This window comes from Myotis lucifugus, unplaced genomic scaffold (assembly GCF_000147115.1).
Source record: "Myotis lucifugus unplaced genomic scaffold, Myoluc2.0 scaffold_46, whole genome shotgun sequence".
In the NCBI taxonomy this organism is placed as follows: Eukaryota; Metazoa; Chordata; class Mammalia; order Chiroptera; family Vespertilionidae; genus Myotis; species Myotis lucifugus.
In genome coordinates this window covers 5,529,285-5,543,179 of record NW_005871094.1, presented here as the reverse complement: position 1 = coordinate 5,543,179, position 13,895 = coordinate 5,529,285, and the positions used below count along the sequence as shown (strand labels likewise).

The window sequence follows — 13,895 nt, the reverse complement described above, 5'->3', positions numbered from 1 at the left end:
GGGAGTCCTATAATTTAATTAAAATTTGATATAATCTACCTGGAGATATGAAACTTCTCCACTTCAGATACCAATCTCAAATAGTAAGTCCCCAGGTTACCCACAACTTCTGATTTGGCTACAAACGGAGGTTCTTGTGACCACCTCCCCCTTGGATTTCATTATTTGCTAGAACAGCTCACAGAACTCTGGGAAACAGAGTTATGTTTACCAGTTTATTGCATAATTACAACTTAAAGGATACAGATGAATAGCCAGATGGAGAGAAACATTGGGCAAGATCTAGGAGGGACCCTAGTGCAGGAGCTTTTGTCACTGTGATGTGGGGCTGCCTCACCCTCCAGTTAGGTGGATGTTCACCGCTCTGGAAGCTCTCTGGATCCCACACTATTGGGATTTTTATGGAGTCTTCACCACATAGGTATGATCAGTTTTAACTCCATTTCTAGTCCTTCTCCACTCCCTGGAAGATGAGGGGTGGGTCTGGAAATTCCAAGCTTCTCATCATAGCTTGGTCTGTTTGGGGATCAGCCCCCATCCAGGAGCCATTTAGGAGCCCTCTTCATTAGAACAAAAGATACTCCAATCACCCAGGAAATTCAAAGGGGTTTAGGAACTCTGTGTTAGGAAGCGGAGACTAAATATTAGGACAAAAATATACTCCTAGTTCTCTTAACACTTAGGAATTTTTACAAGGGTTTTAGCTCTGTGCCAACGAGAGGCAGAGACCAATATAGTATTTTCTATTATCTCACAAGAGGACACTGTAAATGATATAATCTGCTTTGTGTAAAAATGGTATACACACTGAGTGGCCAGATTATTATGACCACCTGACGTTTGTAGGCAAATTAGCTATAATTTTGCGCTAAAGTTGCTAGAGGGCCAGATCATTATAAACGTCTGAATAGCACAACATACCTAAGTATCGTTGCTGATCAAGTTCATCCTATCATGTTGATGGCGTATCCCAATGGAGATGGCTTCTTCCAACAAGACAATGAGCCATGCCACGGTGCTCATATTGTGCAGGAGTAGTTTCAAGAACATGAGGGAGACTTTACCTTGCTTAGGTGGCCCCCACAATCACCAGACCTCAATCCAGTTGAGCATTTGTAGGACGAAGTTAAAAGAGCCATCAGGCAGCTGGTTCCACAACCATCAAATCTCACAGAACTGGACAGTGCTGTTCATCAGGCATGGTGTCAGATTCCTCGCATCACCTTTCAACATCTCGTGGAGTCAATGCCAAGAAGAATTGCCGCCGTATTGAAGGCAAAAGGTGGCCCAACAAAGTACTGATGGAGTGGTCATAATAATCTGGCCACTCAGTGTATATTATATATGCTATGTGGAAAGAATACACTAGAAATAGTTAATGATGCTTACTTTCAGATAAAAGTGGGAAGATTTGCCTTTCCATTTTAAACATTTTTGATGTTTGAATTTTTTATGTTGGTGTCTTACTTTCACAGTGAAAAAAATATAGTAAGTCCTTACTTAATATCATCAATAGGTTCTGCAACTTTGAGCAAAATGATGTAAAATGAAACCAATTTTACCATAGGCTAATTGATATAAATGAAAGTGAAGTTCCTAAGGCATTTCATCAATGTTATAATGCAAGGATTTTGAACAAGACAATGTTATTCAAGAAATGCTGTACCTAGATTGTGCCTTGAAACAATTTTCAAAATGTCAATCAGTGACCCTTCCAATACTTTTGTAGAAAATATTTTAATTACTGAAACAGGACAAGGATGTGTGTAGGCAAATTGATTTCAGCTGGGGATGCAAATATGAAAATAATATTGAGCCACTGCAACTGGGTGTATGATTTTTAGAATTTAGGAAGAATGAATCAGACCAGTATGATTAAAGCAGTCTTGAGTCATTCACCCTTTTTAAATTGCTCAGACCAAGCCTTCAGCAAGACTACTATTGGAAAGCCCAGCAAGGAAAAAACAATGTGATAGGAAATCTTCTTCCTCCTCCTCCCTCTCTCCTGAGTTTCTTCAGGAACATCGAAGTTAAGATATAAACATGATTCAGAAGCACTGAGACATAAAGAAAATTTGCAAAGGTGCTTGGATGATTCTTGCTCTTTATAAATGCACCATATTCGTGTCTGGCTGATCCTTTTTAAAACACCCAAGGTACTAATCTGAGAGGACAGCCTCTATCAGGGGAACAATTTCTGTTCCCAGTGAAGTGGCACATTCAGTTCCTGATGCAGGCTCACTTAATTCCTATTAGTCATTTCACAGCTGTATCTTGGGAAGAGAAAAATCTCAAATGCTTTAGGCTTTCACAAGTAAACTCAAAACAAGGCCTTCCCTCTTTTCGCACAGTACCTCTTTGTTTACAAATTTAAAGTCAATAAAACCTGTCTATCTTTGTGGATAATTCTCATAAATGTTTTAGTTTGTGTGCTGACCTATCTACCTGGTTTCCACGCTACTTGTACCTAGATTTATTGCCATAACAAAGCAGGTGGGTGCTGGGTCACCTACCCGAGTTTGTCATTGAATTGATGGTGCAACTTTTGTTTGGTGGTTTATGCTTCTGAGGTTGTTCCGGGACACTGCTTAAACACACAGGTCAACTACCAAGTGAGACACCGGCTCTGATCAAGGTTTGTTTGTTATTTCCTAGGTTGCGTAAGGACATTAGATGAATGCACAAATTTGTTATTGTAGAGTTGCTATGAATACTGAAGATGCATATACAAGATTATTATTGTAGGTTAGTTTGTGACAACTGGCCCTGTTTTAGTTATTTCCTTAAGAAGACACTTCGAACAATTATTTAAATGCCTCCCCTCTGCAATTACAATAATAATCAGGATGATGACTTTGCAACCGAATATGCAATTCAGGGTGCATACACTCAATTGCTGTTTTTAGTTTCTCTTTTACATTGATATCAGCTGCTGTTGTTGGGATTATTGAAGAACAGAGGAACATTTTTCTATTGAGGGTCACTGAACTTGGAAAAAAGTAATCTAGGGCCAATACAGGAAGTTATCAAAATAATTAGTATTTAAGAAGTGCTAACTATGACAGAGAGAAATATAGCACTTTTTCTCCTTGGAGAGAGAAATATAGCACTTTCAGAACTCATCTGTTTTTAAAATTAACAACAAAATAACTTATTTAATATGATAAATATCTGACAATGGTTTTGTTCTACAGTATAGTTAATTGAGGAGCTATAAGTGTGAAATATAAAGGAAACAATGTATGGTGTGGGTAAGGGGAAGAGAATAGAGTAAAAAATGGATTCAGATGCAGAAGCTATGAGGCAGAGGGTAATACAAGATAAACAAGGGGTAACAGTGACACCCTGTTACCCCTGGGAGAGCAGGTGAAGGAGACAGGCAGAGAGGAAGGGGAAGAGAAAAATGGGTAAAGAAGGAGGAGAGGGAAAAGACTGAGTAGTGTGGGGATTTAAAAAAATACATTTATGTTTGTTTTAAAGATGAATGTGGGATTTCTAAAGCATGGCATTTATACCACCATCACTTGTTTACAATTCTCTTTGACAAACTGATTAACCACTGTTGATAGCTCTTTAAGTACTGGAATAATATTAAATGTAGACTTAGTGAATAAGGTGGTAAAGTTGAAATGGAAACCTTACAAAGGGGAGGTCCAAGCTAGCACCATCGCAGTATCTGGTTTCTCCATGCAGACATTCAGGAGAAATTCCAAAGGAAGCAGGAGAGCTCAGGTGTCAGTTACCAGCTGACCGGCTTCCTGCCCGTCAGTTACCAGGCTTTTGGCCTGTCACTGTCCTAAGACATAAAGGGAAAAGTTCTCAACCTTGGCTGCACATATACATCTTTTCATGAACTTAACATTAATATATCGATGCCTAGGTCCCACACCTAATATGTAATTGATTTGGGACGTGGTATGGGGATTTTTAAAAGTTTCCCATGTGTTTCCAATATGCAGCCAAGCATGAGAGCCACTGCTTAGCCAGTGGTTCTCAACCTTCCTAATGCCGAGACCCTTTAATACAGTTCCTCATGCTGTGGTGACCCCCAACCATAAAATTATTTTCGTTGCTACCTCATAACTGTAATTTTGCTACTGTTATGAATCGTAATGTAAATATCTGATATGCAGGATGTAATTTCATTGTTACAAATTGAACATAATTAAAGCATAGTGATTAATCACAAAAACAGTATGTAATTATATATGTGTTTTTCGATGGTCTTGACCCCCAAAGGGGTCGCGACCCACAGGTTGAGAACTGCTGGCTTAGACGCTTCTCTGTGAATGTGCTCACCAGAATCCCATTGCAATGCTGGGTTTTGGGGCTATGCGAGCAAATTTAATGACTTACGTTAAACTGGATAAAGTTAAGTCAAAGGCCAAAGGTTCTCAACCCTTGTGCTATATATTTAGTAAATGGCATGGCTGAAAAGCGGTTGTAAAGGTTAGAGGAGGGGATCATTTTGAGCTTATTTGGAAATATACAGGAGGAAATAAAAATTATCGATATGATAAGAAAGGTCTCTATGAAGATTTGCATTTGAGAAATGATTTGACCTGATTCCAGCATATGAGGGCATCTTGCATCTCTTAGAAGAAAAACTTCAGTTGACCTCCTCAGACTGATCTGAGATGCGGGGGAACCAGATGGTTTGCTTCTCTTCTGCTTGTTTGTGGTCCCACTGGACATCCCTGTGTTGCCTTATTCTCTGACCTGCTCTCCAAATTGGATATGGTTCTCTTTTCTAGTGTGGAGCCAGCCTAAAATTTGCTATCACCATGCTCTCCTATTTCTGTCATCCCTCAGTTCCTTCTGTTTCAGGAACACTGAAACCTGTATAACCTGTGCTAATATTCTCAGGAGGAAAAGGCAGAGGAGGAAGCTGTCCCCTCTCAGCCCATGCCTGGTAACAGACACATATTTCCATTTATAGTGGCCTTCTGGGACCAAAGCTTCCTGACCCAGGATGGGATTCTAATATGATGACTTTCATGGAAAATAGGAAGAGGGTTGCCTTGACAGACCCACCGGGGCCAATAGGACAATGAAATTATCTTTACACAATTCCGTTATGTTCTGGGGATAGCTTTAATTGGGAAATATATTTGGCCTAATATTAATATATCGATGTTAGGGGGATAGCTTTAATTGGGAAATATATTTGGCCTGTGGTCTTTATGAAAATAATGCTACCACCACTATGACCGCTATTATTTCTTCATATTTTATATGCTAATCCTTTCTGAGTTCTTTATTTTAGCCCATTTAATAATCTGACTACTTGACTGTGAGCTCCTTAATAGTTAGGTGTATCCCCAGCACCTGACACATAGTAGGTGCTCAATAAGTGATTACTGAATGAATAGATAAACGTTTAAGCAGTCCAGTGAAGGTGATAGCGCCAAGATGAAGTGGGGTGGGATGGGATGGAGGAATGAGAGGAGCCAGTTCTGTCTCCTCCTTCACAAAAGACCAGGTGTTGGGACAAAAAGCACTGACAGATCCTGACTTAAGAATCCTCTTAACCTCAAACATTTCTTTACCCAGAGGGCTGGATAATTTTTTTCTGAGCCAATTTCACTTTTCCCAAAAGACCTTTTAGTTCTAAATACATTAGGAATCAGTGTTAATTGCTTTTTGGAATATTATTTTGTCAGATTCATTTAGATGTGGTAACTTGCAAAGTAACTCTCAGCAGTAGACAGTTCATCCTTAGCCGTGTGGTGTTCAGACATTTCCTGGGATTCCTGCCCACCTCCTAGGCAGCTGGCAGGGTTCACCAAACCAGGATATGTGCTCACCTGGGATTAACTTGGAACCAGTAGTTCTTTGTTGCGTGTGGGATTTTTTCAATTCTGAAAAGGTGAAGGCCCAACCTTACTTAATCCAGAAAAATGAAAGTTCAGTAACTCATAATTTAAGAATTAGCAGGCACTTAAAGATCACCCAGTCCACACTAGGTGGTTGAGGAAATTGCAGATTCAACGACAAGGTCAGTTGTCTGGTAGCTGGTGGCTAGGTCTAGAATCTGTATTCTTGGTGCAGCACCGAAGTGGGAGCTGGGGTCCTCTGGATTTATGCCCGTGTGGATGCAAGTGTTCAAGTTACAGTTTCTTTTTGAAGCTCTTTTCCTTGGCCAAAGACTTCCTGGTCCTCCTTCACACATGCTTCAAGGTCACGCCTCAGACCAAAGTGTTTATAAAAACTAGGCACTTAGGAGAGGAATTGTTGCCAGTTCCTGTGCCCCGGCTCCAATCAACCTCAGCAAACGAAAGGAGGGATTTAGTGGTTGCTGGAACCAGGAATTTCTAGGTTTGGATGCCAATAGGCAAAAGGAATTCTGTCTGATTTCTCTAGCAGGCTGTGGCTGCTGCTGCTGCCACCTCCTGGGAGAAGCGGACCCAAGCTTCACACTTGAAGCTAGTCTCAATGTTCACCTAAGACCTGTGCAAAGGCCCCGATGGGGCTGAAGTTCCTTTGTCTTAGAAAATAAAAGGGAATACCCCTTCAAATGAAACTTTGGCACTTGCTTTTCATCAGCTCCTCTTGGTAGTGCTGTGCTCAAAGAAAAGTTGAAATGAGTTAATATAGAAATCATGAGAGAACAGAAGATTGAGAAGGAACAGTTAGCTTTAGGAATACAACAAATTGTTCCTCTTGGTCTTCTGGATCCTGAATGCTGGGGTGATGTTAGGAATGCATACATTTGAGAATTGTATAATAAAGAGGGCACACATGAGTTTGGTGAATCTTAACCTCCAAGAAACTGAGTTTACTTGCAAGACTGTTGTGAAGATTATATAAATAATGCAGGTAAATTCCTGGCATGCAAGAAATGTCCAATGGGAATTATATTGGGGCAAATTCACTCTTCTAATTCCCAAGGTGATGTTCTTCATTTACTGACCAAAAAATAGATTGAATAAAATAATTCTTTTAGTCTTCTAATCTATAGATGACCCTTAAGCAAATTCCTTTTATTTAAAAAAACATAATAATAAATTAGTGCTTATGGACTGAATGTTTGTGTTTCCCTAAATTTCATATGTTGAAGCCCCAATCCCCTATGTGATGTTATTTGGAAATGGAGCCTTTGGGAAGTAATTAGGTTTAGATGAGGTCATGGGGGTGGAACCTAATGATGGCATTAGAGACCTTACACTGGGTGCATGCTAGAAAAAGTCAATATTGCTGTGAAGGAATCCCTAAAGGTGATTCTGGTGAAAGCTCAGAGAGAGAGATGAGGCGAGCTGGAGAGAAAGCTTCTATCTTCTTAGAGAATACATAAATAATTATGTACAGAATGTTGATAGAAATGTGGACAATAAAGACCATTCTTGTCTTACACAGAGATGAGGAGCATGGTATTGGAAACTGGAGGAAAGGTGATCCTTGTTATAAAGTGGCAAAGAACTTGGATGAACTGTGTTTGTGTTCTAGTGTTTTGTGGAGGGTAGAACTTACAAGTGATGAAACTGGACATCAAGCAGAGGCAATTTCTATGCAAAGTGTTGAAGAAGTAGCTTGGTTCTATTTGACTGCTTATAGTAAAATGCAAAAAGAGAGAAATAAATTGAGGATGGAACTGTTAAGAGAAAGGAATCAGAACTTAAAGATACAGAAATTTCCCAGCCTGTCCATATTACAAAAAAATGAGAAAGCAGTGTTTGGAAAAGAACCCCATGTGTGTGGTTAACTGATCACTTGATAAGGAGATCAGTGTGGATGTGAACCACAGACCTAACCATCTCCCCAGCAGGAACTCCTAGTTTGAACTGAAGGTGATGGAATGAAGAAAGACTGTTGGACTTCTTGAATTTTACAGGACCTGGTTAGAGCAAAGCTATTCTTCAAGACTAGGGAAGGATGACCCTGAGGACAATTCAAAGATCTGGGCTGCCTCCATGGTTTCAAAAGGGCATCACAACAGTCAGTCCTCACCCAAAGCCTTGACCACCACCAGGTAGAGCGCTGGCCTGGTAGAGGTGCAGGGCAGGGGTTGGGGGAGGTCTTCAGAAAGTCGGGGAGGGATGGGGGAAAGAAGGTGTCCAGAAGGCAGAGCATCAAGAGAAAGGGGTTTATTCTCAAGCCTTGAGATCTCATGGAGTTTGCCTTGAGAGGTTCAGACATGCTTGGGACTAAACATGCTTCTGTCCTTCCTTCCACCTGTTGGAATGGGGATGTCTATCCTTTGTAGGTTTGGCTTCACAGGCTCATAGCTGGAAAGGAATTTTGCTTCAGGGTGAGTCTCACCCATATCTGATTTGGATGACAGGTAAGACTTTGGACTTTATAGACTTTAGAGTTGATGCTATTGGGGTTGCTGGGATGGAATTTTGTATGTAAGAACATCCATTTTAGAGGCCAGGGGCAGAAGCAAGAAGGTGGCTGTCTGCAAATCAGGAAGAAGGCTCTCACCAGATACTGAATACTCTGGCACCTTATCTTGCACTTCCCAGCCTTCAGAAGTGTGAGAAATGTTTGTTGTTTAAGCCATCCAGTCTATCACATTTTTGTTGTAACAACCTCAACTGACTAACACAATTAGTGAAAAAGAATTCAGGAGGGACTAAGAGATTCAATTCAGGAAATATTTCTTGATAATCTACTATGTGCTAGTTATAGAGGATTTAAAGAAGAATAACATAGGTGTAGAGCTAAAAATTTCCCATTAATTAGGAAAAAAAGTGATTGCGAATTAGACACTTGGGTTCTAGATTCAGATCTGTAAACAGACCAGTTGAATTTAGGCATAACGTCTAACATATTTTGGTATCAGGCTCTTCATTTGTTACATAATAACATTGTTAAGAAAAATTCTTCCATTTACAGCACAGCTTGCCTAGGAGATAAGACATTGACTACTGTACTGTGCTTCAACTCTCCAAACCAGCTAAAGTTGTTAAAGAAACCATGAACTTTGAACAACCCTAGTAAGTTAAAGTAAGACCTTACAGGACCTATGTGAAGATCTCCCCCTATCCAGCCTATGAAGTATGGGCATTGTTTTAACTAGTCATGTACAGAGCTGTGGGTTTATTCCAGCCTATTTGGAGTATTTGTTTTAATCTTTAATTCCCATAACAACCATGAAACCCATTACTAACAATTAAAAACACCTGCTTTTCCCCTTCAGTCAACTAGTTTATTCCTTTGCCTAGAAACAAATAAAATCAGCTGTATATGTTTTGCTTTTAAACTCTGGTGATCTTCATTATTTGACGATATCTTGTATTTGAATAGTACTTTACAGTTTACTAAGTCTCTTTCCACTTAGAAGAATCGGATGAAATAAAAAAGGATGGGTTTTTGAACCAAAGAGATTCTGACTTGTCACTGACTAGCTATATTTCTTTGAAATGAGTTATTTTATCAGTTAGGGTCCTAGCTGGAAACAGATGGCATTCTGCAATTGGGCAATTTGAGAAGTTTAATAAAGGGACTATTGATAAAGATGTGAGAACATACCGGGAAATCACAGGGAGCAAAACGTAGGTGGTTACTGGAACCCAGAACCAGAGAGAGCTGTGGAGAGGCCACTTGGGAGGAGGGCTTGTTACTTCTGGTTGTAAAGGACAGTCAGCTCTGAGTCTTACAGGCAGGGAGTCAGGGGAACAAATACCCAGGCTCACTTTCTTCCCTCCTGCACATCTGGTGCGGTGGTAAACAGAAGACAAATAATTATTTGACATTTCTGAGTCTCATTTTTTTTCATTTGTGAAAGGGGGAATAATAATATTTATCTCTCAGGGTTCTCTGAGAATTAAATGAGAGCTTATATCATAGCAGACAAGCACTTTTCCTTCATTTGATCTTCAAAACTCCTTGTGAAATAGAAAAGATACATTTTATTAAATTTACTTTATAGTGGTGGAAAATGAGACTCAGAGAAATTGTGACTTTTCCACAGTCTCATAGCTAGAAAAGTAGCAGAACTGGGACTGAAACTGAGATTTTCAACTTATACTCTAGGTTTCTTTCCCTAGACTATTCTTGTACTTGTGCATCCCCTTTTGCAGAAGGCTGCCACGGATGGTTTCTTCTATCTAGAGCTGCTGTACCTGGAGCTATGGTAACCATGCTACTCAGAGAAAAATTTACTCACCTTGTGCCAAAGCCAAAAGAAAAAAAGCAACTCTTGATTGGTTAGTTATGAAGAAGGCCAAATGCCTATGGGGTGGTTTGATATAAGACTCTGACCAATATAGGTCATTGGATCCACATTGGATCCTTGGCAATTCCACTTGGCTATCTATTAGGCATCCCACTGAAGTTAGAATTCTTGATTCCTTCAACCTAAAACTGTTTCATCCCCAAATTTTCCCTTCTCAATAAAAGCATCAATATCTACATAGTGGTGCAAACCCAAAACCCAGGAGTTACTCTTAGTTCTTTCCTTTTCTTCCTGCCTTACTCATTAGCAAGTCTAATGGGCTTTACTTCCAAAATATGTCAACCATTTCTATCTTCTCTGCTAGTCCAAGACACTGTCATTTCTTGCCTGGTTACTATAATAACCTCCTGTCAATTCTTCTTTACTTCAAACTATCTTGCCTCTCCAACTTAAAAAAAAAATTTTTTTTTCAGGGTGATCTTTACAAAATGTAAAGTGAATTTTGCTACTCCTTGGCTTGAATCCTTACACAGGTCTCCCCTTTGCATTTCCATGTCATGACTTCTTACCAAGACTTATTTGTTCTGACTGCACTCTCCCCTCCATCACTTTGCTCCAGCCACACTTTCTTTTCTTTGAACACACCAAGCACTTTCCTGCTGTAGGCCCATTGCACTTGCTTATTCTCTCTGCCTAGAATGTTTTCTATCCAGCTTCTGCATGGCTGGCATTTTCTCATTGTACAGGTATTAGCTCAAATACTACCTTCTTAGAGAAGCTTTCCTTTACCATCCAATCTAAATATTACTCCAGTGTAGTTAGTGTCTTCTTGGCATCTAAATACACACACTAAAATTATCTAGGTGACTTATTATATGTTGCCCTACCAGAATGTAAGCTCCATGAAAGCAGTGTCCTTGTCTGGCTTGTCTGTATATCCTGACTCCTTAGCATCTAGGACAGAGCCTGGAACATCACAGCCTTTCAATAAATCTTTTTTTGCAGGTGACAAACCAAATACGATCAGTTACTCTCTCCAGGAAGTATTTACTATGAGGACCATACTGAGATTACAAGATGAATAAAGATGAGTGCTTTTAGCACAACCCATTCATTCCTCAAGAAATATGATTGAACATCTATTATGTGCTAGACACTCTAACAGGACTGAGGATACCATTGTGAACATGATATGCATGATCCCTACCTTTATGAGAATTACAGTTTAGGGAGAGAGAAAACGAGAAATAAAGAGATTAAAATATATTGTAATGCTTGCAAATATAAGGAGGGAAACTCAGGGTGCCAAGGAAAATGTAGAAAATGGCACATAATCCCCAAATAAGTGATGAGGAATGATTTTCCAGAATGGAATAGGCTGAAAAAGGAGCAGGAGTTAGACAAGTGAAGAATGGGGGAAGGTACTCCTGGCTTGGCTTAGACCAGTGGTTCTCAACCTTGGCTGCACATTAGAATCCCCTGGGAATCTTTTTAAAATCCTGATTTCTGGGCCTCATCCTCTGGAAATTCTGTTTCTTTGTTATGGGGTGAGGCCACAACATTAGTAACAAAGAAACAGAATTTCCGGAGGATGGGGCCCAGAAATCAGGATTTTAAAAAGATTCCCCGGTGATGCTAAGCCCTTGAGGGAGGCCAGAGAGAACACAAGTTACAGGCGCCGATCCAGTGTGTTATGTTAGTCCAGTGCAGCTGGAGTAAAAAGTGCAAAGGAGGAAGGAGAGAGAGAGAGGAGGCTGGAGAGGTAGTCAAAGCAGGATGTGAAAGGTCTCTGCCAAGGCCTTTTGATGTTACCCAAAGGGAACAGAAAGTCACTGAAAGCCACAGAAAGTCACTTGGGAAGAACTGGCTTACATGTGCTTTTTAAAAAAAAAAGATTACTCATAGCCCTGGCCGGCGTGGCTCAGTGGGTTGGAACGCTGTCCCATGCACCAAAGGTTGCTGCTTCGATTCCCAGGCAGGGCACATACCTCAGTTGTGGGTTCGATCCCTGGTTGGGCGTGTAAGGGAGGTAAACGATCGATGTTTCTCTCTCTTTCCCTTCCCCTCCCTCTCTCTAAAATCAGTAAAGCATATCCTTGGGTGAAGATTAAAAAAAAAAAGTCACTCATAAACCATCTCTGTGTCTGCAAAAGAACAAGGACTCTATGACATTAGGTAAGAGGGATACTTAGCAAAGGAGGAGCCCCCAAGGAACTGAACTGGGTCACCACCTTCATCTTCCCCCCAAAGATAACCACTCATCAGCCTTGGGGCCAAGCTCCTCTGGTCCTACTCCCTGTCTCTGGACTCCCCGCTGGAGCCACTGGGATTACAGCATTCATTCCCCGAGGAACGCATACGTTTCCGACCTCCTGCAACACGCAGAGCACGCGTGACGGCTGACACAGCTAGTGGAGGCCACTGTGCAGTTTCCCCCCGTGGAAATAAAAACTCAGGAGAAGATCTGGGGGAGCTGCGGCAGGTGAACGATGATAACCTAAAGCGAATACCAATACCGAGGAGTTCTGACTTGGCATGAGATTTCCCATCGGTCAGGTGGAGACGGAGACACGGTCCGGGCTTCCAAGGGTAAGGCCTCAGAGACAAGGAGTGACGAGGCCTCTGGTGACCACCATGGCTACCCCAAGGGACCCACATGCAGGCCCCTGACCACCAGGCGCCGGATGGGAGCCCTGCCCAAGGCCGCCAGGCGTTCAGGGCAAGCGCTCCTCTGGCGTGGTGCCCCTGGGGCCTTCGGGGCACACGGACTGTCAGTACCCCGGGCTCTTTCTCTTGACATGTCTCTGTCTCTCGCTCTTTCTGAACTTTTAGACTGAATGTCTGTCCGAGGTAAAAGTGGGCAGATGTGCCAACTGGGAAATGGAGGCCACACAGCTTCCCCAACTGCTTGAAGGTTTTTTCTGGTTTGGTCTGGTCTGGGGTGCGGGTGGAGGGTGGGAGCTGAATGTCTTGCCTGAGCAAACCAAGCCCACAGGTGCGTGCGAGAGGCTCACAAGCAATGTCCACCCTGAAGGGCAGACACCCCCGTGCGCCTCCGGAACCGGGCACAGGACCTTTAAAACCACCACCGCTCCCGAGGGAAGGGCATCGCTATGGACTCCAGTTCCCTGCAATGCTGTGTCCCGACAGGGCTTACAACCTGGAGAGGGCAGCGGTTTCCGACGTCTCCAAGCTCGTCTTCTCCTGCTCCCTCCCTGGCCCACAGTTCCCATCTCTTTCTTTCCACCATATATTCTTGGCTTTTTCCTTACCTCCGCCTGTAAGACAGTCCTTTGCGCCACTCCCTCCAAGCCCCACAGGAGAGCCCCTCAGGGGCTCACACTCCCGTCCCGGTTGCGGTAAGTCATTAAGGAGGGAGGGTTCGACGTCGGGAACTCTGAGGGAATCGCGGACCCGAGCGCGCCTCTGGCTGAGGAGGGCCGGGAGGGCCGCGGCCCCTTTAAGGCCAGGCCACGCCCCCCTCCTCGGTGCGGCCCGCGGTCGGTGGCGGCCGCTCCGGTGCTGACAAGATGGCGGCTGGCGGGGCTGTTGCTGCGGCGTCCGAGTGCCGGCTTCTGCCCTATGCGCTGCACAAGTGGAGCTCCTTCTCCTCCACCTACCTTCCTGAGTAAGTGCCGGGCCTTGGGCTGGTGCCACCCTTCTCTTCGGCGTCAGCTCGGCTGGGCCGGGCGGGCAGCGGAGGGCGCCGAGCCGTGAGGCCCAGGCGGGGGCTTGGGTGAAGGGACGCGCGGGCCTCGGGAGTCAGGTCCCAGCC

The 13,895-nt window shown here is 42.7% G+C and overlaps 1 protein-coding gene and 1 long non-coding RNA gene across 7 annotated transcripts in view; one reads left to right on the top strand and one right to left on the bottom strand.

Annotated features, from left to right (window-relative positions):
• MKLN1 (muskelin 1) overlaps positions 1–13,895 on the top strand; it is a 301,088-nt gene that overhangs the window by 143,920 nt on the left and 143,273 nt on the right. For 4 of the 6 annotated variants that reach the window (XM_006088336.3, XM_023753517.1, XM_023753516.1 and 1 more), the window contains exon 1: positions 13,598–13,748. The exons of 1 other annotated variant lie outside the window; for it this stretch is intronic. In XM_006088336.3, the coding sequence (XP_006088398.1) occupies positions 13,651–13,748 (98 nt within the window). In that variant the 5' untranslated portion in view covers positions 13,598–13,650. Of the gene's footprint in view, positions 1–13,597; positions 13,749–13,895 lie in introns of those variants that run through there. One more of the 6 variants, XM_023753519.1, reaches the window with a different exon arrangement.
• On the bottom strand, positions 6,752–13,582 carry LOC111825913. Its single transcript, XR_002829147.1, has 2 exons — positions 13,393–13,582; positions 6,752–9,657 (listed from the first exon to the last, which is right to left on the bottom strand). It is a non-coding gene; the product is annotated as an uncharacterized LOC111825913 (long non-coding RNA).